Below are 27,035 nucleotides of genomic sequence, written 5' to 3'. Positions count from 1 at the left end.
TCTTCATACTTCAAAGGAATTATTTACAACCCTACTTTGTGTAGGATTTGGTGAAGCTCTTCAACCAAATCAGAAGGACAAGAACACCTGTTTCTCTCCTTCAATTTAGCAATTCACTGATCCAGGCAGAGGACAGTCCTTCCCCTGTGCTGTCATTACATAAAATATGTATTAAAAGCAATCCTATACACCAAAATTTAAGTAAAATCATAAGCTATCCCAAATAAGAAGATAACAATGTCCAATCAAACTGCCTATTATGAGCTTCTGGTCTTAAGAAGGTAGGTAACTTCAAACCTGTGAAATATATATTTACAAATGTCAAGACTTTCAAAATTACTCCCACAAATGCAAACAATCAAGGAAAAAATCTAGCTGGCTGACAAAAAGCAAAAATAAACAAACTTCCAAACCTTAAAATGCTGGTAGAACTAGAATCATGAATGTCAATGGACCAAATACTAAAATCATTGACATCAGTGGATCAGTATTCCACTGTCAAGGTAAAGCGACAAAGAACAAGCACTTAAATTTTCTCATTGAGAAATTTACAGTTTGTAATTAACTTTGCAACGAACAGACAAAATTCAAAGCAACATTAAAATCTCCAAGGCTACCTGACAAAAGTAAAAAAGGAAAATTTAAGCTAAGTCTGAAGAAAGCTCTTAATGTTTGCTTGAAGCACAAATAAGCATTTAATACTTTAACGTCAGGATCTCAAGGTGAAACCAGCATGCAAAATTTTGCCATGTGAATCACCCTAAAGCCTTTGCAAAGTATGTGCTGGAAATAGGATTGTAACAACTCTGTCTGGTTTTACAGATTTGCATTCTTATCACTGATTTCAACCAGGAGTGTAAAACTACATGATGCATTTTGTGTTTTACTTGAGAGCTCTGATTGTGGAGTATTCTGTTTACCTGAGAGGACCTGCATTGTCTTCTTGGCAGTGGCTGATTCCAGGGGAGCCAAAAGGCCATTCTGTAACACAAACTTGTACTACAGCTGTACTGTCCTCAAGGAAATCATTTAAGGAATGAGCAGAGTCCCTCTGCTGCCACTGATGCTCCTCCACCAAGCATTAATAAAACAGAATAGGAAAAACACAAGGTACCTGTAAAGGACTCCACATCAACAATGAGAAGGATTTATGTAAATCATAGTTTACATAATACTCAATTCATATTATTTAGACTAAGGAAGGACAGGACTTCACATGTCACTGAATCATGACTCCTTTCACGCCTTCCCAAAAGCTTGTGGATTTTTTTGCAGCAGAAGACTTGGCCACCTTAGTCTGGATGGGCTAGAAACCCCTTTGTAGATTCATTTGGCATTTCATTGCAAATCAGCACAGCAAAGTGCAACAATTTCCCTTTGAAGCTGAAACTAGCATTAGACCTCATACCTGCTAGGAATCACATTTGGATGGTGAGGGTCAGCACATGCAGCTCCCTTAGCGGGATCAGAATGTTAATTGCTACATGCTCCAATTATTTGCTTCCAGCTACTTTAAATACATCATCCATCGAAGATAAATTACACTATTTAAATTACCTTCTGCCTGTTGTTTTTCAAAGGGAAAAAAAAAAACCTAATCAGTCTTCAAACAGTTACTAAATAAGCAATATGAAGAATTGCTTCATATTTGTCTTGCTTTAATTTCCACGTAATTCAGAAGCAGGGCAACTGGTTAAACAGTACACCTGAAAAGTGTAACAATACAGCACCTCATCCTGTAATTATGTTTTTACGTATTTTAAGGGATTGCTTGTTCCATGTCATTATAAATCCATTAGGAAAAACCATCTTCCTGCAGTGGGTGCTTTTGTACTTAATGGCTCAGTGTGAAAGTAAATGCTGAATCTGGAGTGAGGCATCCTGCGCTTATGGCCATGAAACACACGTTTGGCACACAGAAGTACTCAGACTCAGTAATTTTCCTTCAAAATAATTTGCAGACAAATTAATACTGCAGGGTATTTTCCACATTATTGTTTTATTCTATATGACTTATTGCACAAATTGCATTTAAATTTTAGCACTGAAGTAAAAGTGAACTGTAAAATGTCCAGAGGTGACTCTCGTTTTAGTCTGTGGCTTTATTTGACAGTTCATTTAAAAATATTTGAAGTATTTATAGCACTATAAACATAATATTTAATAAATAATAAAAGATTTTGTCTTGGCATCCGAAGTAAGATTCTACTTCACAAAGATGAGTAAAGAAATAATTTTTCAAATCTTGAGACCCATACTAATATTTGAGCTAGACAGCTAAATGAAATTATTGCATCCTCAAAGCTTTAAGTAAAGCAACAGCTCTGTTGCTCCTAATAGAACATTTGGATTTGCAACTTGCTGGCATCTTTCGCAGCTGGATGTGATATTGTCCGAAGTTTTGTAAATATTTTATAAATTAATAAAACTTCTTCATTCCCTCACCATGAAACTCACCTAAATGCCCTGATCCTCTTGCTGTGTGGTTAGTGCTGTGGCAAAAGAACACAAATTCACAAAATGGGGTGGAAACACGTCCAGCCCAGCTCCAAGAACAGAGAAACATTTATTCCTACATAGAAACCATCTCACTTTCTCCTACTGACACCCCTGAAGTCAAGCACGTACAACCACCTCTCTGGCTGAAAGACACACTAGAGGAAAAAAAAAATACATCTTGTATGTAGAAGGTGAGAAGTGGGACACACAGCCCACCAGGTGAGCATCCCACCACCCATGTCTCAGTGTCCTACTCTCTTAGGATGCCTGAGGTCAAGCCAAGGGATGCCACTGGAAGAAAATAAACATTTGACTACTGTTGTCATCCAGTTATGGCACCTACATCATTAACTTCTGCCACATGAGACAAAAGAAGACAAAAAATAGAAAGGGGGGGTTTAAGCACTGTCTTTTATGCTATGCTAAAGAACAGCCATACTGCCCAACCTACAGTAGCAGTTGCTTTGTTTTAATTAACACAGCTTAGAGAAGTGACTCTTTGCTTGTTTCATAAGGTTGGGTAAAATTTTCAACTTACAAAGAATCACTGTTGCTGAAAGACAAAACTACAGGGGTTTATAGTTTTACCATCTTTTGTATGGTCGAAATAAATGTCATTCTTTCAAATTTCCCAGCCAAGGAACATGAGCAGACCAACAGAAATATTTAGCTGAGTCCAGTATATTCTCAGATGCCACTGCCCGAGAAAAGGTTCACATAGTCAATAAAGCTAAAATAATAACTGGACTGCAAGTAAAACTAAGCTACAGTCATGAACTGGAAGGCAAGATCATCATCTATGTGCAAACCACCACACATGCCATAGCTGAGGGCTACCAAACAAGGTGAGGTGACAGGAGATCTCCATGCAAACTAAAAATTAAAGGGAAAAAAAAAATGGCCTGTTTGGCCTCAGCCGCTGTGTTCTTCATGGGAGGACTCCTTAACCCTTTCTAATGAATATTAGAAATAGCTTTTATTACACTGACTATAATTCATTCAGGTGAGTACGCAAAACTGACAGTACCAGATACACTGCACATGGCCAAGATAGCCAAAACCCAAATGAATTCAAACTTCAAAAGCTTTCTCCAAGCCCCAGTGAGAAAAATGACAACACACTCATCATCTCCATCCAAGTTTTATCTACAAAAACAGCGGCTCAGACTGGAAATTCAAACAGAAACTGTAAGCAAGGAGGATTACAAAACAGTAGCTAGCGACAAGTACAGACCAAGCTGTATCGTCTCTTTTCTCAATCTCCACAGATTTTGATTTCTTTCTGAAAGAAACCACTATGAATAAATAGAATAATAAGGCTTTTCACATCAGGAACTATTTTTGATGCTATAGGAGATAAAATACAGTCAGCAAGAACTGGCTGTGTTGAAAGGACAGCCCAGAAGCAGGCAGAGAACAGATTGTTCTGTACATAAACCCACGACTATTGCAGCCTGATCTAGCCTCAGTCTTCCTGGTATAAATACACAAGGACATGAATTCATGCTTCTGGACTGTTTCTGTGCCTAGCTAGTGAATCACACCTTTGTACCACTGCCTGTGCTTGTCTCCCAAACACCTCTGTTTGCATGCATGATGGCATTCTGCTTGTTTGGAGTCATGCTTCTGTTCTTTTAAGTGCCTGAGGCCTAAATTTCAATGTCTGAGCCTACATGTAACAACTAAATATAAGCAGCCCAGGGGTAAAGATCATAATCTGATGAGTAAAAATCTGATGAGTAAATAGTAAATGCTAGCATGAGGCCAACTTTATACATGTACTCACTATCCTAACAAAAACTGGTCTCTGTTAGCCCTGACAGTTTTTACCTGTAAAAACATGGAATATTGCATCCTTTTGGTAAAGAGGGGAAAGAGGGAAATTTACACAATACAAGCCATGGAGCATTTCTACTTTCTGGTTTGCTAGTCCAGGTCTAGAATCACTCCCAGAGAGCTGGCAAGAGACTGTGGTAGAAATATGACAGACCCCACAGGAGAAATTGAACAATTCCTTCCACTTGGGAATTACCAACGGGTTTCTTCAGCTATACTGTTAGTACAGAGGATGAGATTTTTCACTGCCAAAACATGTAATTTTAAAGTAAGTAATGAACCCCCCATATATCCTTATTATCTATGGTAGAGTTCACTTCTACTATGTTCAATTTTACATCTCTTTTCTTTGGTCTTCTAAAACCCCAAAGACCAGATACACAGGGAAATGTCAACAACATTACTTATCTTTTAAAAAAAGTTCTGAAAGAAGCAAAGTTCATATAATATGCTATTTTAACAACCAAATGGAGGCAATTATTAGCATTTTAAAGATAAGGGATCTAAAAATGATTGTTACTTTACAGAAAAGCTTAACAAGGTTTTCTATACTGCTTTTATTGTATTTTCTTATAACAAATGCTTGAAATAGCTTCCAGAAAACATTCAGCAGATATTTATTTCCTGACAATAGATGACTCTAACAAAGCACATAAAAGCCTCTCATTCTTTCCCTGTGTGTTTGAACTTCAGCACTATGACCAAATGACAATAATGAATTGACTTTTCTATAAAAGCAAAGCAGCAGATACTTTGCAGATGTTAGAAATGAATGGATGAAAAGGAAAAAAAATCTTCTTATAAAAACAAGTGCACTAGGAATAAATGGAGGTGATACTAAAAAAGCATTATATGTAATGCTGCTTAAAACTGTATGATGCCAAATATTCATTTTTAGCAATCCATACCACATTAATTGTATTTATAGTTGCTACTGATGAACTTGATAAATCGCTGTAGATAATTCAAGCGTTAGCAATGTACTAAAAACATTAAAAACAAGTAATTCTAATTAGTGGTCTATGAAGCATATAAAATCCTTGTTGTTTATGGGAAAACAACAGAGTGAGTCATTTGTGTAGCTTCTCTCTAGAAAGGTACAGACTGTCTCTTGTCTGAGGGACAGAACAGCAAAGAGGGCATTCACATACATGCTTGTATGACACAGAGAAATGGTGAATATTTTTACTCCAACATTTAACTCTTTTCAACCATCATGAAGCAAAATGTCTGTTGGTTTGCTTTTTCCACTAGTGATAAAATGCAAAAGAGATTGCAATAATAATACTTGCAAAATCTCAGAAGGGGGATCTGGGACAAAAAGTTATGCCATGTTGATTAAAGGCAGTGGTTTTTTAAAATCGATTCAATGGATTTAAATACAATACAGAAAACTGTTAAATGGTTCCACAGCTGTATCAGAAGAATAAAAATGCCATAGTTCATTACTCAGCCTATATAAGTCTTTAGCAATGCCAAAAAAAGCATGTTCTTTCTATCTCTGGTCACATATGTAACAACCAGCAGTGTGGCAGGAAGTGCAGTTCCACAGAATTTCTCCACTGCATTCAGTGGATGCTAATGGGAATGTCTTGGAAACTTTTGAACACTGACTTGCCTATTAAGCCTTTCAGTAATTTAAAAAACAATCTTTAGCACTCCCAAATTTCATTAATCCTCTGAATACAGAACTACTGACCAAAACAATGAATACAACAGTTTTACACTTACGTACATGAGAGAAAAGCACTATTCATTATAATGATTAACCAAAAAGGAAATGCAATCTCCATAATTGTAAATGTTGAATGCCACCCAAGGTAACTAAAATACAAGTGTCTAGGCTGTAAGTCATCATAAAATGATTTTGTAACTCCTCACATCTTGGAATATTTTTTTTTTCATGACTGCACATATAAATGAGAAAAACATGGGAAATCATGTTTATTCAAGCCTGCTCCAACATGAATGAGAAGACTGGTATCTGAAGCCATGAAGTCTCTGACAATCAAAGGTTCTGAGAAAGAGTCTTTCAGCCTCAGGTTTCATATTTTCTGAGCAGAAACGTTCACTCTTCTTCATTTTCATTCTATCATATCCTTTCTCTATCAGTTTCTTCCACTGGAAGCCTTATTTTGAATTTCTATGTTTCTATTTCTTCTACCTTACTGTTCTCATTAATGACATAAAGCAAGTAATTTTTCTTAATTTTCCTGATGCTTTTCTTCTATAAACATCTGGTAACTATGTGATCAACAGAATATTTATAAAAAACAAACAACTAAGCTGGTAGTAGGACAAGTTTTTCACAGCAAAATTTATCAACAGGCAATCTGAAAGTATGTATCACTATTATTATAGCACAATAGATGGTCACTGGAGAAAGATGTTTTTTTGTGTGGAAAAGTCCAGGAACAGCAGTAATATTACAGTGGGCTAATGGGAAGCACTGAATGAGGGAAATTACTCCACTGACAAAGCATAAGTTAACATGGCTACACTGACAAGTCATTACAATTCAAATATAGCTCTCAAAAAAAAAATCACTGTCAGAATTTAGATAACTGACTAATCAGAAATAGGATTACTTTGAGATGCAATTTATTCAGAATAAATGAAACTCTTGAGTTTACTCCTAAAGGAGATCTATCAAAGATTCAATTTCATTACTCAAAATTGAGTTAGGTGAATAAGGGACTCTTCAGTTTGATGCCTGAATTAAAGTGATCAGATCAATCAGAAATATTTTGTTAGGCCTAGAATTAAATATTAATTTAATTGAAGAATTATTTACTGTGTTAACCTTATTTTTAGAATTTAAAAAAGTATCACCACTTGGAAAAGTCAATATCATTTGGAAAACCTGAAAGCAATCATTAGCCACTTAAAAAAATAAATTACAAGATTTAGTAGCTAAAGTTTCTTAGATTAACTGCACATGAATTGGAAAACAGAAAATAAACCTGAAAGAAAGCTGCATCTTCAGCAGCTGTGCATTTTTTCCCTTCTTTCCATCAACAGAAGTGCTTCCCAAATTACAGACTCAGAAGCCTTGGCTGGAAGGGGCTTCTAGAAGTTTTCCTTCACTGCCTTCTGTTTGTGACAGACACAAATTCCAGCATTAGAGACATGGAATTGTCAACTCTCTGTTCATGGAAAAGCTTAAGGAATTTCTGTGTAAAATATAGAGCTCTGAGTGTAAACTACATCTGTTGGCAGCTGCCATTTCTGCTTATTTTCATTGGAACAAAGAGTTTACAGACCTCCAGAATATTAAAGGGTTTAATACAGAAATTACTTCAAAGTAAGTCTTTACTAATGAAATTTTAGTTATTTTATGGAGGTTTTCAAGAGAAAATTTTCAGAAACATTCAATTACAGGAAGTTGAGGCAGCTCAAGGAGCCCAGAAAAAGCTTTCTTTTGAAAATCTCATAGTGATTTAAAATTTACTTAGCAGGAGCCTCCTTAATTTCAATGGATTACGTCAGTTTTCATCTTTTAACTTTCAAAATAAGAGCAAAACAATGTATCTCATTTTTACATGCTATAAATGGTACTGAAAGCAAGGACAACAAACAGAAAAAAAGCAATTGTTCAAGCTCATGGCTTCCATACTCTCTCTTGACTGAGGTGTAATCAGGTCTAAGAATTCAGAGCAGAATAGGAAGAAGTGATTATGCCTGAATTTAGTGAACCTTGCCCTGATAGACTGTTTCTTCCAAAGATGAAAGATCAAGTTTTTGAAGGGCTGTTGTACTTAAACCAGACACAGAATCTGATTTTTAAGCAAATTATGGCCACAGCCACTTTTCCATGCCCAGTGATAAGTCAGCCAAGATGGTCAATGCCACAGTAAGACAGCAACAACACATTTGTTTTCTTCTTCCATATTCAGATGAAGTCTGCAAATCAAACTGGCTTTCATGGCACCACTGTACACAGCAGTCCAATAAATACTACTCTCCCTCACCAAGCACAAATCGATAAATAACAAAATTATTCTTCTTTTCAATCATGGAATGAAGAAACAAAGGCAAATAAAATCCACATGTTAAGCTGTCACATAGAAACTTTTTATTTCTATTTTATATCTAAGTTCAATGGTTTTTATTAGTGGGTTCCAAATTTGCTAAATGAAATCTCCAGTCTCCAATGCTTTAAAATAATCACTTGAAAAAAATTTTCATTGTGCTAATGTTGTTTCCATGGAAACAGGAATGAAAGCAGAAGCTGCTGTCAAAAGAATTAGAATTCTCTCCCACAAATGAAAGACTTAAAAATAATAATAATGTATTAATAAAACAATTGTCAGAATACACATTTTCTCATTTTGCAAAAGCAGAGCATGATCTGACATTCACTGGAATTAATAGGGCTATAACTTTTGATTATATTACAATAGGCCTAAATCACTAAGAACATATTACTGAGGTAAAAAACCTGATCAAAAGATGATTCAGTTAAATAGAAAATTTTCAGATGAAGTTTTAAATTGAATTTAGCAGGTGACTGTCAGATGAGGCCTTTTTTGGAAATTAAGAATTATGAGCCAAAAATGTAAACCAATATATACTAACGATTATTACTATTTACATAATTTATTTCTAATCCTGTTGTTTAATTTTCTTGAAAGTGAATGAATACCTGACTGGAAGTTTTTCACAATTAGTCAGATACAGTTCTATGCTCTAGCCAAACAGTAATGGAATATATATCTCAGCTTAATATTCTATAGCATTTTTTCTAGAGTCAGATGTTCAGTCTGGAAAACTCTCATCTGGCCTATGACTGGAAGGTGAGTTTTGCACCCTTCTGTGATGATAAAACTTCCTTATAAAGCTCAAAACACACTGATCTATTTTCCTAAGCTTTTATAAAGCATTGCTTTAACCAAGATGATTTTGATCACCTCTGCAAGACAATGACTGCCAGTATTTTTCCCAAGAGACTCTGTTTTCCCTAGTATGCAGCCTATTCATCATGAATTTCATTAAAATTCTGAAATGAAACATTTCAAATCTTTTCATTCACAGCTTATTCATTTACCACAACCACCTTGGATTTTTCTCTTTAACAGAAAACCACTCCATTGAAAAAGGATTCCTTCTCTGCAAAAAACATGAATCAAAAAAGTAGTTAACTTCTCAGCATTTTCTTTTTTCCTTGTTTTCTCCTTCTGGTTGACCAAAGAAGCTGTCTAGTGCTTTGAAAAATAACTTGACAGTGGACAAGTACAACTGTCTAGATTAGGAACTTAACTCTCCTAATTTCAGTTCTACATATTTTCTGCTGTCATTAAAATCACCACAATTTAAAACTCTGATGTATTTGTATTTGTCCTAATCAATTAAACTTTGTGAGAGTGTGACATTAAAATACCATTTATAAGCCAGCCAAGAAGCCCTGAATTTTGATATCAGGTTGGTTTATTTTTAATGCTTTATTGTATGAAATTCCAAGCTTAGAAGATTAGTTTAGCTGCACTCAGTTCTGGTATTTTTCTTATCATTAGATGGTATGAAATTCTTTGGATATTATATGGCTATTGCAAGCACCTGATCCATTTTTTTTCTGTCTGTGAAGTTGATTGTCAGGTACCACATTGCTGTATTGATTTTTGATGCCTTCCTACTCTGTTTCAGGAACATTATAGCAAGGTTCTATTCTATTACAGCAAGGTTCTTTCTATGCTATTTCTTCTCATTGATTTCTTCTAAATAGTGCTAATCAAAACAGGTAAGCATTTTTCATTTCCCAAATTATATGTAAATGATAATATATATTTTTAAAAAGTACTACCACTGTCACATTCGATTAGCAGTTGCTTTCAGTCTGAGGACATTTGAGGTCAAATAAATAAAAATGTTTGGAATAAGTCTTTACAAAAAGGACCACAGATATGTTTTTATATAAACACTTGGTCATGTGGTGCAAGATTCACTGTGCTTTAACACATGATATAAACCTACAATCCTGACTCTCACATATACTTTTGCAGGACAATGGTGCAGTTTGAAGGAAATCTTGCAACAAACCAAAGTATTTTCAGAATTGTGGTGTTTACTCTACTCCCTGTATTTCAATGGCGTATTTATGCTTGCACTCCATGTGATGAACAAGCAACAGGAGAAAACATGAGAGCTTTCTGCTCCCTAAAGCAATTATACTGCAATTCTTCCAAAAAAAAATCTGCAGCTACATTTTATTTAGTCATAACTGTATTTTGCAAATCTGTGTTTTGCCTTTAGGTCAGCAGCACTCCCATGACCAAAGCTCTGTCAGACAGCTATCGTTAGACTTCTGAGGACATCTGAATTGACCCTGGACTCCCTTTTCAGTTTATCCTCACTCCTTGCATCTTATTTTGTTGCTAATTACAGATGCTCTCATATTTTTTGTTAGTTTGAATTGTACCTTCCTTTTTTCCCCACTCCTGGCTTTATTGTAAAATAGAAACTAAGTTGCAATCTATTCAAATTCAGAAGACAAGTTTTTATCTTGTGGAAAGGAGACTTAACTCCCATATCGCAATTTATTTGGTATCGTTATACTCAGTGTCTCGGAGTTTATAACCAGAGTGTTAAAATTTCCTATTAGTAGAAATTTATTTTAAAATGGCTTATAAACAGCAAATCAGTCTCAACCACTCATTGTTTTTCCACATTTCACCAGCAGCTCCTCTGGCCTCTGAGCTCCAAAAGCAAATGTCGTAACACAGCACTGGCACAGAAGGCACTCAATGTCCACAACAGCTCTGGATGCCCAGAGGTGACTTCCCAGTGCCTTCCAACACCACCACTGAGCCCCCCTGGTCTCTCTGGAGGTGAAGCAGCCACAAGTGCCCTGTAGTCTAAAACATCTTGCATGAACTGAGATCAGACTACTCTTGCCTTTTCCACTGCAGTAGAGTTACTGTAGGATCACTGGTCACAGCACCTGGAAGAAAACATCCCTGCTACCTTTCAGTTTCAGTGTAATAGGACACAGCACTTGTTCAGTAGCACTGCTGCTCTCGATTTCCACACATCCTCATTTCCCATTTTGGCACATGAACAGTAACATCCAATGCTTTGCAAGGACCAAAAAAGTTACTCCCAATGACTGGAAGACAAGCTCAGGATGCCCAAGCTCTAATTTTAGCTTCCTGTTATAACTTTACCACAACATATTCATAGTTCCATACAATCTTTGCCTACCAGAACACATAAAAGAAGGAAACAGCTGGCTGAAATTATTCACTTAGATATTATGACTTCCCTTATTTACAGGGTGGTTTTTGTTTCCTTTTGCTTCACAGTTAAGCCATTGACACATTCTATATATGCTGCTTTAAACTTCTCACATCTCACCATTTCAGCAATGTTAGCTTTATTTTATCAAGAAAAAGTGAAAATTCTGACCACTTCTTCCAGCCTACCCATACACATATTTAACCCAACCATTATCCATTCCTCTGTGTATTTCAGAGCTCTGCATCTTCATTTTGTTACACATCTGTCTTTGCCAGATAAAACATGTTCTGTGCTTTCCACACCTTCCCTTATGTTCAAATCCCTCACACTTCATTCTGTGACACTTCATCATTCACCTCAAACAGAGGCTCCATACAAGGAAGGAAGTGGACACGCTGATTTTTTATAACTAAGCATGTTAAAGCATGTTGCTTCAATGTGTTCCCAAAGTCTCCACTGAGGTTGTTAATCATGTAAATTAGTAGCAGGACTAATTTAAATGAGAGTAAGCCAGCCAGAAATTCAAATTTCATTTTAGGAGACTGCTAAGTGACATACATATTGGATGAAAAATAACTTCAACATTGTTTTTTTCTGAAGGACACAGTGATAATATTTATTGTTTCCACCACACCTTAAATAACTGTAATAGGAGCACAATTATATTTCATGAAGAGTGCTACATCTTGGTATTTTTTCCTTCACTTAGATATTCTCAGTTGAATAGGAACATCATAGATAATTGCACAAAAGAAAGGACAGTCATATACAGATCATATTTTTGTTACTTTTGCAAGACCCACACTCACAGACAAATGCCTTATGTTTTCCTAGAAATACACAAGAGCAGCACCAGTGAATTTACACAAGCAACATGTTTCAAGACTGCCAACAATGGAGCATCAGTCAAACTGCACTGTACTTATGAATAAGCCTGTAATGTTATACTGTAATGAGTCTGTTTCACATTCAGCGGTGTGATGCAGTGCACAGTAATTATAATAATGCAGTGCATGGCTGTAGCTCATTATATGCATGTGGAAGACACCAATGTCTTTCGGATGAAAATTAACTCAAGGTAGGAGGAGAAAGACAGAAATAAGGAATGTAAGAAAGTCCTCATCTCAAAGTCTGATGGTATTCTAAGGATCTATACATTCAATATGCATACTCACGCAAACACTGTTAATGCAGCAGAGAGATCATCTGGAATTAGAATGCAAGCCTTTCTCTTCTTTTTTTTTTTCATTTTTAAAAATATATAGCACATTTTGTTTGTGATTACTTGGGGTTTTGGTGAATGACAGTGGAATTTATTTTAATTTAAAAGAAAGATAATTTATCATCAATAATTCCAATGGATTTTTAAAAAAATGAATGAAATCCCTTTCTAAAAGTTCCCTTTTCTCCTCAACTCAGCAGATGGACTTGTTCTTCAAATTAATTAGAAGGAAAGTCCTATAAGGAATACAACTTGTCTCAGTAACATCTGCCTTACACCATATTGTTAGATTTTCCATTTCTTTGTTTTTTGAGATTTTTTTAATCTGTTCAATGGAGAAATTTATTTGAAGAATAGGAAAAAGAGATTCTTTAGTTTTAGCAGTATTACTCATTACAATGTTGCACACATGATCTGGTAACATTATTCCCCTCCAGACTTTGAGTCATTATGGTATTTTCTTCCCTGCTTGCAAGTCTACTGTGCACAGCGCAGCCCCATTTCATGATGTGTTGAACGAAACACAACGAAGAAATAAAGATGGGGTCAATAGAAGCTGTTAGCTACAAACACATTACAGGCAATATACAACACCAGTGGTTGAATATTGACCTCAGGGCATTAACTCTAGATCGGCATGCCATGCTACAGCACATGAACACATAGTCATCTTTACAACACAGAGCGGAATTTAAGAGACTCACATAATTGCCTGCGAGAAGGTACAGGAGCACTTCCCAATGCTGTGCCCTGTAAATAAAACACATTTTTTTTTTTTTTGGAGCAAAGGATGTCAGATTAACAGCAGCAGCAAATGAAAAAAATGACAGGACATGAAGAAAATGAAGGCAGTGAATAGAAATAGAGACTGTTTGGATAGAGGAGTTTATTATTATTGAAGAACTGCAGTTCCTATTTTCAGATAAACAAGAATTATAGTGGAGAATGTTCTATGAGTAATCCACCCATCACTGAACATAATGAACCAAAAAGAGAGAAAAGGGAGAGAAAGAAAGAAGACAGGAAAAAAGTATCAGCATAAGACAGGCATGCTCACACTTGTCAAAAATTAAATTTGATGGAAAGGACAATGTACAGAGTATATATTAATATGAATTCCTTTACAATAAGAGTCTGACATTGAACCTTACAAGAAGGCTCAATGACACCAATGTCTTAGCTGATACTGTCACTGCTTGAAGGTACATTTCAAACAGGTAGGAAGGAGAGTGTGCACAGTACTGCTTGGTTCCTGACACTTCCTCCTCATCTTGTCTCTCTTTCACATGTCCTCACAGTTTTATGCCAGCTGACAGGAAGCAGCTCTATTAAACTCCTGATCAATACACACAGTACGCTCTTCCAATAGATTCTTTCATCTTTTGTGCATTATGCCAGCAATTACCACACATCTCTGAAATACCAGCTGTGCATGTAAACAAAACAAGAACCAAACACCAAGCAAGTCACACCCATTAAGTTCTGTAGGCAAATCTCTCCCCAGTGTGATACCCTATTCCCACAATCTCCCTCAGCCCACTCCTTCCCAGACCAACAAATCAATCCCAGAAAAACAAACTAATAACAGAAAGAAAGGAGATGACTAGGTAAAGAGAAACTATCATATAGAAAATTTGAAAAGCACTGTTAAAACAATGTTGTCTCATTCTGAATCTACATCATGAATCAGAGCTTTGTTTACATCATGAATCAGAGCTTTGTTTTGAGTTGATGTCCAAGACTGCATCCTCCCTCCCAATGTAAAAGGACCTACTGATCAATTGGACTGGGTAGCCAAGGAGGACTAATGACAGTAATATTTATATTGGAAGTATTGCCTTAAAAATAACTGATCAAACACCTGAAGCTTATGAGTCTTGAGTGAATTTTAGCTTCCATTTTGACTTTCATCATCTTTTTGAAGTCAAGGCTGGGAGCTGATTTACCAGACATTTAGACAGGGATAGGCTATCTCCAATTATCTTGGAGATAATTTTCTCTTTCAGGCCTTGTGTAATTCCATTTTCCTTTGCCTAGGATGGGTGAAGCATATATACGCATATCCAGAGAGCCCTGTAGAAGAGCCACCTTTACGTTACTGATTCCCATACCACATTTTAAGGAAAACCAGGATATATAGGATCATTATTCACTTGGATATCATGGCTGTGCCACTGAGACCACAGCTTGCCATGCTGTGGCCTCACACAGTGCAGGGTAGCTCAGCAGAAACCATTTGTCTCACTACACCCCAAGCTTGTCACTCCAAAACTCTCTCCTGAAACTGCAGTAAAAGGTCACAGTCAAACTAACAAGGAGCCAAGGGGGCAAGCAGGTGTTAACTTGTGCTGGGACAGCAAAAAACCCACTAGCTTCACCCCTTGTTTTCAAGGTTGCCAGGTTGCCAGGAAAAGGCAGTAAGCTGTCCTATTTGTCAGGAACACATGCAAACAGGCTGTGTGTTCAAAGTCCTCTCCTCCAGGGCAGACAGTGCCCTACAAGTGCACTGTCCCTCAGCCCCACAGTTTTTTTATGGGATTATTTCAGGTACCCATCAAGACCTGGAAGCCTCTGAAAGTGTCAGGTTGCTTTATTTATAACACCTAGCCTATTCAGAAGGCCAATGAGGGCAGTTTCTAGGACTGCTTTGCACATGAACACAGTATGACAAGAAAATAAACCTCCTACAGGTCTTGATTCCTGCCTACATCTTATAGCCTTTGTCATAAAATATATCAAGATTTCAGTCTCAAGTGCCTGCTGGCCTGGGAGGGCCAGGGTGACTTAAGGCTTAAGTACTCTATTCAGTCAGATTAATTTATTTAATATTTATCATAGCCAGTGGAAGAAGGGCACAGACTAATTTTTCTATACATTCCTGTGCCATGCAATTCAGTGCTACAGCCTTTGTTCCTCAAAAGGGAAAAGAGAGACTTTTATCTTTTCCACCTTCATATAACATATCTGCAGCATCCCCTCATTGTTAATGCAGGAATGTTTGATTACCCAAGACAGCTCCAAAGTGAATGTGGATTTTATGCTCCAGACAAGCAGATATACAGTTGTTCCGTTTACATTGCTTCAGTCAGTCATTCCTAACTTCTTTCCACTTAGCTTTCAGAAATGCAATCAGAACATTACAAAATGCAGTTCTTTTTGAAAACACTATCAATTTTTAATCTTGTCAAGGTGAGAGTATGACACAGTTTCTGTCAGAAGTTGCAGTTAAGTATTTGCTGAAAACTCCAATGAACTCTGTAAGGGAATTGTAAGGGAATATGGCATTTAGTTCCCACTGCTGTTTTATTTCTCACATCCTCACGTTGAACAAAAGTTACTGTCAGCTTTTCAAAGTAATGACTGAAAACACCAACCAGTCTAAATATTTATGACTGTAGCTATTCTGGGACAACAGTAGCAAGGAAGTCCAAATGAAAAGGACTCATAATTCCACCTCTTCAACAAAGGAAAACATCCAAGTATGTATTAGTTTGCTGTTCAAAGGAAGTATTATATTTTTCACTAAAAATACTTAACCAATTTTATGTTTCTTACAACTGTCTGAATTCTGAAGTTATGATTTCACCTGATATTAACTGAATATAGTGACTGAAGTCCTCTGGGTTCACCTTGAGCAACTCAAAAATCTGTGTATTGCAAGGTATGAAACGATCAAACCAATACAGCTAAATACCCCCTCTACTGCATAACTACACAAATATTGCTGTTCTTTTTGTCACTTTCTATGAGGAATCTCCACAAAGATGTGTATTGACAACAGACCAATCAATGCCAGAAATAAATAGAAGAGCTTGCTACCCATCAAATGAATGTTTTTCCAACAAATGACCTCTCTTCCCTTAGAGCACAAACCCACCTACTACATGGTTAAAAGGCAGATTAAAAAAAAAACTCAAACAGATATCCCCTCCAAACAACCCAAAACCTCTAAACCATCCCACCCCCATGTTATGACTTTAAAAGAGGCTAACTCATGATATGCAACATTTTCCCTAGCACAAAGTAGTTTGGCATGAACTTTGAATATGAACTTACCCCTTTTTTCTCATCACAGAATGTTTCAGAACACTGCTATGAACTAAAATGAACAGTTTTAGAAGACAGGATAGAAGACAGGATATACTGAAGTCTTAGTTATTACCACATAAAAAAAAAGTCACTTGATCTCACAACTGTTAAGAAAGATAATTTCACATCAGTACATGATGGCAAAATACCATTGTAAGATTTCCTAGAGACAGAAAGACTTGCTGCATCACTCCCACATTCTGCTGTAAGAGCAGAATATGTTTCTTTCATAAAGAGAGTAAGTATTAAAGTGGTAAGATGTGCTTCGGTGCGATGGCTTTCACTTGCATTACACAGCACTTCACCAGAGGATGTATCAATGAAGTGACACACAAAGTACTCTGGTGCTACTCTGAGCTCAGGACTGACAGCTGAGTAAAAGCTGCCTGAAGAAGGATCTACTACTTTTCCAATGCAATATCTCTGAAAAGGTTTCACATATTTAAGTTAATTCAATATAATTACATGAGCGTGTCATCAGATATGGTGCCACCAGATTCTAAGAGATGCAGACTTCTATCCAACTTCAGGGTCTATCTTCAAAGTTTCAGCTTTAGTGCAAAAAACTTACTCATGAACACCTTCTTGATAGTTGGATTTCACTGTACACACTCAACCTGCACTCATTTTGGTTTCAAGTTTTTTATCATCTTGTTGGAAAAATCTGCTTTTTGTCACATGGCCTATTTTTTGTGTGAGCTGATTCAATAGGACTATGTCAGTTACAATAGCTTTGACCTGTTTTCTACCTGAAATTCATACACTGCCGTTTAGTCTTAACTCCATTTATAATTTAAAAAAATATCCCACTTAAAAATTTGTTTTAAAGAATTTCCATTTAAAATTTTAAGTGCTGAGACCACTTCTACTTATGTAGAAACCATCCATCCTTTAGGCTCATTTTGACAAGTTGAATACAGAGAGTGGGAGAACTTGAGACTTTGGAAAATAAATTAACTGCATAAATAGAAATGAAAAGTCAGAGTCAAAGCAGTAGTATTAAAGAGGAACATCAGCATTTTAAAGCCAAGCTCAACTTTTTAGAAAGATAGGATTAGAAAATGCTAAAAAACCTCAATAAACCCCCCCACTATTTTTCACAGAGAATTGTTTACAACTTAATCTCTTCTATAGCATTATCCAACTTTAATAATGGCCAACATTCAGTCTTTACATTCTCTCTGATGAAAAACTGCTTATCATTTGTGTCTTTTTCCCTTTATTAGATTTCTGATCACAATGTGCTTTACCTTTAACAAAGAAAGAAAAAATGTTTTGTTCCTGTGGTGGCATAAAATAATGTAAGGCCTTCATACAATTCCAAAATATTTAAATGTACATGCAATTGAAGATGATATAATCACATACATTCATTTTCATTTTTTTGAATGCTATGCCAGGCATGAACAAAATTACTAAAAGAAAATATCTCCAAGAGCAAATGTGGCTCCATTGACTATAGATATAGTAATATAAATATATTCCTCCTCAAAACATATTCCAAACTGAACTTATAGCTCACTAAGGAAGATGTATTTCCATCTTAAAGTTATCAGTAAATATTTTACTAGCAGTCTCTTGGTGCACTTTCAACTCTGAATCAACATTTACATGCCCTTTTCAGCAATCTGCTTCCACATATAAGTGACGGATCCTAAAATACACTTTCGCACCAGAGTATGGATTGCAGTCTCATAAAGGCCAAACTACAATACTACCTTAGATCTAGATACAATCAGACAAGAGAGTAACAATCTTTCTGGGAGTCAAACTCATTTTCCTATTTTTAAGGGGTGAATATGAAGCTTGTACAAATCACCATAAATGTGCTTACCAGTGCCACTTTTGATGTGATTACATTACAGGTCTGACCAAAAGTCACTGGAAGTTTTTCTCATCCTAAAGTATATTCTTCTTGTGTAAGCTCAAGCACAGTATAGAGACTTCTCTGAATAAATCAGTTGTCCACATGAGGGCACGTACTCACAATCCACAAAGTAGGAGAATAATTGTAAAAGTTTCCATTAAATTAATTTAAATGTTATTTGTAACAAATGATATATGTAGCTAACATCAATAACTCATTAATATAAATAACATGAGTTATTACACTAATTGAATGGCTCTATTAGGAATGTGGATTATTCTTAAAAAATAATTATCTACAAATAAAAGTAATCATATGATTACACACAAAGAAAGATGACTGACTGGCAAGAAAGAAAATGAATGGTTAATAAAAGTTGAAATATGGCCTCCATGTCAGGGCTCCTGGACCTAACTGGTAAATGCTCACACTACAACAAAGCACTGCTGCAGGGGTGTGGGGATGAGATAGGCAAGGAGGTAGAAAACATTATCATCCTTATCCAGTAGAAAAAAATAAGGAAGATCGGATACAAGTTCTTCTTTTATGCCCAAAGCTGAAGCAAACTGTTATTTGAGAAAGATTTTGTTGCTGAGTGTATGTTAATCTGTATTACCTTCAAACACAAGACTTCTTTTTTCAGTCTGTTGATTCAGCTTCTTTACAAAATCAAATTAAAATATAAATAAAACACATCTTACACAAAAAGGGGACATGATTCTAGATACATTTCATTTTGATTTTTCTTTTACAGGCAGTATGACAAGCTCTCAGAATTTAATTTCCAATTGCCTGGTAGTAAACATCTTAATTTCTCAGCTCCCACAGACAGTTATCTTTCTTGACTATTCTTTTCCCTTAAAAAGAAAATCTTTCTTTTTTTTTTCCAAATTGTGCAGATGGGAGTATCTTGCCAGTTAAACCTTACAAATAATAATAATTATAAAAATCCCATTAGGAAAATTAAAACCACAAAAATTTTTTATGATTCCTGTATCTAAACCACAGTCTGATTAATCTGCTCATACTTTGATCCCCTTTTTCAACATCTGAACTTTTCAATGGATACAATAAAAAACGATTCTTTGTTGAACAGATGGTCAGTCACAAAAGTTTGCTTTAGATTTAGCTGTGCTAACTGTTTCTTGTCTTTGTTTTCATGTAATTGTATATATATGTGTGAGTTAATTTGACCAATATTCACCTGACTAATACAGTATTTCACCTTTTCTGGCATGTCCAGATGCAGGTCAGGGATAAGTGGAACCCCTCAGGGGCCTACTGGGACCGGTACTGTTGAATATCTTCATTAAAGGTGGGGTTGAGTGCACCCTCAGCAGGTTTGCAGAGCACACCAAGCTGAGTGGGGCGTTTGACACACCTGAAGAACAGGACACCATCCAGAGGGACCTGGACAAGCTTGAGAAGTGGGCCCATGTGAATCTCACTTTAACAAGACCACGTATCAGGTGCTGCACCTGGGTGAAGTCACTCCCCAGTACCATCCCGGAGGATGAACAGATCAGAGCAGCCCTGCCCAGAAGGACTTGGGGCGCTGGGGGATGAGAGGCTGGACATGACCCAGCAATGCATGCCTACAGCTCAGAAAGCCACACGTGTCCTGGGCTGCATCCAGAGCAGCGTGGGCAGCAGGGGAGGGAGGGAATTCTGCCCCTCTGCTCTGCTCTGCTTAGAGCCCACCTGCAGGGCTGCATCAGCTCTGGGGTCCCAGCACAGGAAGGACACAGACAGGAATTGGGTCCAGAGGAGGGTCACCAAGACAATCAGAGGGATGGAGCGTCTCTCCTATGAGGAAAGGCTGAGAGAGTTGGGTTGTTCAGCCTGGAGAGGAGAAGGCTCCAGGGAGACCTTATAGCAACCTTCCAGTACCTAAGGAGGGCCTGCAAGAAAGATGGGGACTGATCACAGTAGGGCCTGCTGCAATAGGACAAGGGGTAATGCTTTTAAACTGAAGGAAGGTCACAATGAGGGTTAGGTTAGATACAAGGAAGAAGGTTTTTTACAAGGATGGTGGTAAAACACCAGCACAAGCTGCCCAAAGAAATTGTGGATATCTCACATGTGGAAACAATCTTGACCAGGTTGGATGGGGCTCTGAGCAACCTGTTGAAACTTCTGATCCTGTTGAAGGTGTTCCTGCTCATTGTAGGGGAGTTGGACTGGATGACCTTTAAAGGTCCCTTCCAACCCAAACAATTCTATGATTCTATATAATATAGGGCTACCCATAGCTTTTTACAGAGGCATTTTAGCACAGTGTTTCAAGAACACCTTATTTGTTTACGGAATTTATTGCAAAAACCCCACAAACCCACAACAAAGCTGCAGGGTTACCAACCTGTGTGGTGCTATTAATATTTTCCTGTTCCTATTTGATTTTATACTTCTTTCAGTGTGAGGGCTGGCACACCTTTCAAACACACACTCTCTATTTCATTTGAGTCTGACCCTTCCCCAGCATTTATCTAAAAATAATCAGCTGAACACTATTTTTTCCAACCTCATACAAAAGCATTTTCAAAACAAGTGAATGCCTTGTAACTACATTAAAACATTTTGAACATAACTCAATCCCCTGCCTCTGTTGCTTGTCAGATGCCCTGATATCTCATTAATGCATATTTTCCTAAGAATACCGTGCTGTATGCTTCACACAAAGCATGTGTGGTACAACAAAACATAATTTGGCACAAATAATTTCTTCCTTCCCACACTCTGCAATTGAACTAATATTTTTATGCAGTCCCAAAATGGAAAAGTCTTTTTAGCACTTAATATATTAAAATTCACTACTCTCATTAGATCTGCTGCTAGTATACATGCAATAATAAATTCCAACTTTTTACTGAATGGACAGTAGGATATGAAGAGAAAAAGTGTACCTATTTTACTAAGATTTATCAACGAAACATGAAATAAGAGAAAACTGTAGGTGTGGATAAAAATGAAGAAACAGAAGAAATGGACAAACCTGGGAGGAGGTGATGGCCAAGGAGTCTGCTTCTCTTATTAGAACCAATAACAATGCCAGATCAAGAGCTCAGATACAGCTTATGGATGATGATGTGTGGAAATTACTTCTAATAAATGTAGGTTGAAACATGACTGAAAGTAAGACAGATGATATTTCTACTCGGAACTCCAAACTGCCGTGAACATTTTGGGTTTTGGTTTGGGGATCTTTGCAATTCTCATTTGATTAGAAGTCAGTGCAGCCAGAGACATACTCAAGATGTGTTGAGACTTCTAACTGAAATTTCATAACTTCCCAAATCACAGGGATAACCACTACAAAACAGAGGAGATTAGATATGGAAAAAAAGAGCAACTAGCAACTATTGAAAAGGAGGTTATTAATCACTGTAGAATTCAAACCTGAATGACAAGGCAAGAAGTTACAAGGTATGTTTTTTTTTTTTTTTTTAGCCTTGAGGCTACTGTCAAGGAAAGTTCACTAGCTATTTAGTATAGAGTATCAGCTATGATGAACAAAACTGTCCTAGAGTGAATGTTATAATAACAAACATGGGTTTTCAAAATGCTTTCCCTCTCCTTTTAGAGAATGTCTACTATGATGAGAAGGAGTTATTACCAAGAACACGAAGAATAAACACAGCCACTCATCTGGGGGTTCAAAGCATATTTTTTCTGTCTCCCAAATTAACAAACATATAAATTAATAAAAAGAAATCAAAGGAAAAAAACCCTACTCATCCTTTAACTTTCAATATGCTCTATGCCTTAGAATTCAAAAGTTATTTGTGTAAAGTGTATTTGTCATCCCATCAAAGAACTTGCCCTTGAGTACTTCTTATCAATATGCATCTTATCAAAACAAGTGATTTATACTATTATAAACAAAAAATTTATTATCACTACAAAAACTATTTAAAAGCTGCCAAGACATAATTAACAGTAACTAATGTTACATTTAGAAATCAAACTCTCATTTACATATTATCCAGTCCTAATGATGCACCTTCAAACAGAGAACCCTTTTTAACAGAATTGCTTATTTTGAAGTTAAAATCTCATGATTAAAACTGCTTATTTCACTGCCCATTAAAAAAACATATTTGAGAATGAAAAATTATTGGGAATTTTATGGCACACCGCAGTTCAATATTTTGGCAAATGACTCCATCATTAGCTTGCAGGGAAGAGAGGTGCAGCTCTAACTGTACTTTGAATAACTTTAAATATTTGTATACACACATACACAAGACTTCTCATGGCAACCCATACCACCCAAACAGGAATCTTCTTTTTCTCCAACAGAATATATAACACCTCCTCACACCTGCTCACTACTTCCTGAGTCAGACACACAGCAGGAAAAATTTTACACTATCCTTGCCTTGACAAGCTCTTCAACTTCTTTTCACTAACTCAAAAAGACTCTGATATAGAAAAGGCAGAGAATGCATGGTGAAGAAGTAACACTTGCCAAGAAACCAGATTTATTAAGTAACCCTTCTCTGCCCTCTACATGGTACCTACAGTCACAGAAGGAAGGGTGGATGGGAAAATAATCTACAGTGTACAGACAGGGCTGGGGCAAACAAGTAGATTTGAAAGTGCTGTTGTCTTTCAAATTCTACTCACCTCCAAGACTTTAAAATCTTCACAAAATCCAGGAGAGGTAGAGAAAAAATTTAAAAAAAAAGGAAGAAAAAAAAATTTGCATAGCTGTACCTCTCAAAGTCCAAGAAGGAATTAAGGTGATTAAAGTATGAAAGTCCTCCAGTTTGCAGCATGTCAGTGGAGCTTCATCCTACTGTGAAGCACATGCAAAGACAAACTCAAACAGAAACCAGAACTGCCCAGAAAATGAATGGTACATGGAGGTAACTTCAGTGAAAAAAGCCCCAAAGCCCCAGTAAATATTCAATGCAGGAACCAAAGGAAAAAAACACAAGAGAGGTCAAGAAAAGATGAGTTCAAAGGTTTTTGAGATCAGCAAAGAAACATATCACCCAGTCAAATATAAGCAAGAAAACCAGAGGAGAAGCAATCTAAAAAGGAGAATCACTTGAGTTTGTTGACCCTGCAGCAACTGATACAGTCAAAATAGACATGAAGAATGGGAACTGAAGAGCTGTAGCTCAGAATGTCATTAATTTCCTGTTTTCTTGTGCTTTACAAATATGGATGAGGCTGCCAAGGTCTTCCTTGTGCTCCCACAGAGAACCTGGGCTGTGCCCAGGATCAAGAGGTGGAAGGCTAATGCACTGACCTGCACCACTGGCTCACCACTTCCATACAAATCTTCACAGGTCTCATTTGAATAACTGTGTCTAGCTGAGCTAGTGCTAGTTAAAATGTGCCAAAACCAATTAGTGAATAAAGATGCTGCTATAGCAACAGCATCTAATTTTCCAATTAGTAATAATTGCTGAAACACCTGCCATAAAACATAAATACATTTGGATTGGGGGGATCTCTGAAACAAACTTTGCTTTTAAGTTTCTTTTCTTTCTCTTTTTTTAAGTTGATCTTTATCATAATAATGAAAGAGAAAGAAGTGCTCTTTTTACTGTAACATAATACAGATAGATAAAGTATTATTTATTTTTAAGGGAGCCCCAAGAACGTGTCCTAAAGTCTTAAACTAATTATCTATGCTGTGCTTAATATTCCCAGGCAAGAAAAAAATCCAGATGGCACTCAGTTTACAAAGCAGAGAAGGGCAATGAATGCAATATTGAAATACCACCTGTAGGATGGAAATGCTCTGACTCACAGAGGTAAAGGCAAAGCAGTAGCAGCAGTGCCACAGTACATTCACTGCTACAGTATGCAGCAGTGCTACAGTAAACAATTGTGGGATCAGGCACTGGAAATGGGACTCACATTTGCTCTGTGTAACATCTCAGAGATTTTTAGCACTCTTTTGTATCAGCCACCACCCACCCACAGACTGGACTGAAGTCAGAAATCTAATGCTGATTTCCAATCTTAGACAGCACCGCATGAGAGTGCACATGGTCTTCCAGTACTTCAATTTTCTGTAGTTCAAACATTTACCCTCGCTCTCCACCTGTGGAGACACTAAACCCCAGGGCAGCTATACAATCAAGTCCTTCCAGGTTCCAGTGAGGTAGAAGAAAGTGTGCCACTTTTTCCTCTGCAGAGAAATGATTGATCATACAACAGCGCAGCAATTCAGACTGTAAAAGACCAGCCACATACTAATTCCCTGCTTGTAAGAGCCTAAAATCACCCCTAAGGATTCCCACTTAAGCCTCTTCAGAGACCCTAATCAGAGTGAACATAAGCAGTTAATCAGAAAGGCAAGTTTCCCAACAAATGTAAGAAATTCCCAAATGGCCAAGCCCAGCAGCGCTTTTTGAAACAGCAGCAGCAGTAACTGCAACAAACAGATGTTGTTGTTTCACACAGATAAGTTTTAACAAACACTTAAAGACATGGCTCAAAAACATTATTTCTGTACCACAATGGAATTTTAACCTTTTTTTTTTAATTATTACTGGAACAGGAAAGGAGAACAACAGTCATAAATGACAAATTTACACTTTAAGCAATATACACTGCTCATTGCATTTACATTTTTAAACTGGTTATGCCATCTGTTGGGACCAACAGAAACAATTTGTATTTTTTTTTTCCTGGGGGCTTTTTAGCTTATCAAAATAAGCTCGATTTTTTTGTTCAATAATATGATCTAAGTAACTTTTTACAGAAGTGCCCTCTCAGTTACATGCTACTGTATCATGCTTCAGAGTTTGAAATAATGTGTTAGCTTCAATAGTTTACATAAAATCATGCTGCTTGCCAAGTTATTATTCCTGAACTCTAAAGGGGCATCTTTGGATAGAGGGACTTATCTAAAAATGACTGTTTCATTAAGCAAGTCACTTTCACATCACCTTTGAAAGATGCTGTCACAACAATACATTTTGAGATAACAGTTTCTGATAAAGGCTCTTCCAGCATGATGAATTATGCTCACACTCTGAATGTCTAGAAATAAGATGTGCTCCTGTTAGGTGTTTAAACGATACTAAGGCCCATAAGGTGCCATGGAAACTATTGGAAATCTTACCATTGAAATGAATGCAAAATTGTGTCAAGATTGAAGAAAAGCCTTAGCTGTTCCATTAATCCCCATAAGGGGCTGTTCTTTTCCCTGATTTATTTCAGCCTCTGCAGAACTGGCTTTTCATCCTGATAGCACCTTCCAGGACTTCTATAAGCCAAAAGAACATGTAGACTAAAGAACAAACCAACCAACCCTCTGAACAGCCAACTAATCAAAACCATCCTATTTGCTATTACACAGTAACAAAATTCATTGTAATTTCAGTTTATGACCAGATTATCATAGAAGGCCTTCCTCCTGTATTTCTAAATCAGGCAGAAATTTCAGTGTGCTTGAAATGAAGGAAGAACTCCTTCAACCCAAATTTTTGTCAGTTTTTAATATCATTGTATTTATGAGACCATTTTTGGCTGTAAAAAAACAGAAATGTTTTCTGAACTTTTACACTGGTGCAGGACATAAGGCCACCTGCTTTAAGCATTGGTAATCTCATTGACACTGATAAAATTATTCATGCTTTGAAAATTAAGTGATTAAGTATGTTTTTACATTTTTTTTTCCTGAATTGGACCTCTAGGTAAGAGGCTTAACACACTGAACATGCTGTGCACAGCTTTTACATTATGGACTCAGTTCTAAAACAGCTCAAGAAGTCAAGCATACTGTTTATCTCTGGTATTTTTTTAACATGTTCTTCTTTCAGGGGGACAAGTATGAATGGTGCTCCCTGAAAATGCCCAGGCTAGCATGAGAATTGAAAATGCCCAGGCTAGCATGAGAAGTGAAGGGGCGAGAAGATAGGCAATTACTTCACAAAAGGACAGATCTACAAAGAATTGACAACAGGCTACACTGCAGGGAATGAGCTGAGTTAAGGTTTGTACCGTGAATTAAGATTTAATGAGTCCCCGGGCAAGCTTTATCAAAGAAACTAAAGGGGAAAAAAAAAAAGACTGCTTGATCATGGATTAGCTAAATGAAACTGCTACGTATGTTAAAAATAAAATCTATCCAAGACAAAGTGACCTTGAACATTTAGCTATAGCCCCAGTCATCAGGAGGTAAAGTACTCTCTTATTTCAATGTAATGATGAATTGGCTGCAACAAAAATAAAACTACATTTGTAAGAGTATTGCCAAATCAGAGGATCATATTTGTAATATGTGTTTTCTGATAATAAGAGATTGCAAATATGTTTTTTTTT

At 36.7% G+C, this 27,035-nt stretch overlaps 1 protein-coding gene across 1 annotated transcript in view; it reads right to left on the bottom strand.

The window, feature by feature from the left end:
* CCSER1 (coiled-coil serine rich protein 1) overlaps positions 1-27,035 on the bottom strand; it is a 544,953-nt gene that overhangs the window by 104,274 nt on the left and 413,644 nt on the right. Inside the window, exon 9 of the mRNA XM_066548974.1 lies at positions 13,495-13,540. Within this exon, the coding sequence (XP_066405071.1) occupies positions 13,495-13,540 (46 nt within the window). The remainder of the gene's footprint in view (positions 1-13,494; positions 13,541-27,035) is intronic.

The sequence above is a fragment of the Molothrus aeneus genome, chromosome 4, assembly GCF_037042795.1.
Source record: "Molothrus aeneus isolate 106 chromosome 4, BPBGC_Maene_1.0, whole genome shotgun sequence".
NCBI classification, from domain to species: domain Eukaryota; kingdom Metazoa; phylum Chordata; class Aves; order Passeriformes; family Icteridae; genus Molothrus; species Molothrus aeneus.
This window is presented reverse-complemented; position numbering and strand designations above follow the sequence as displayed.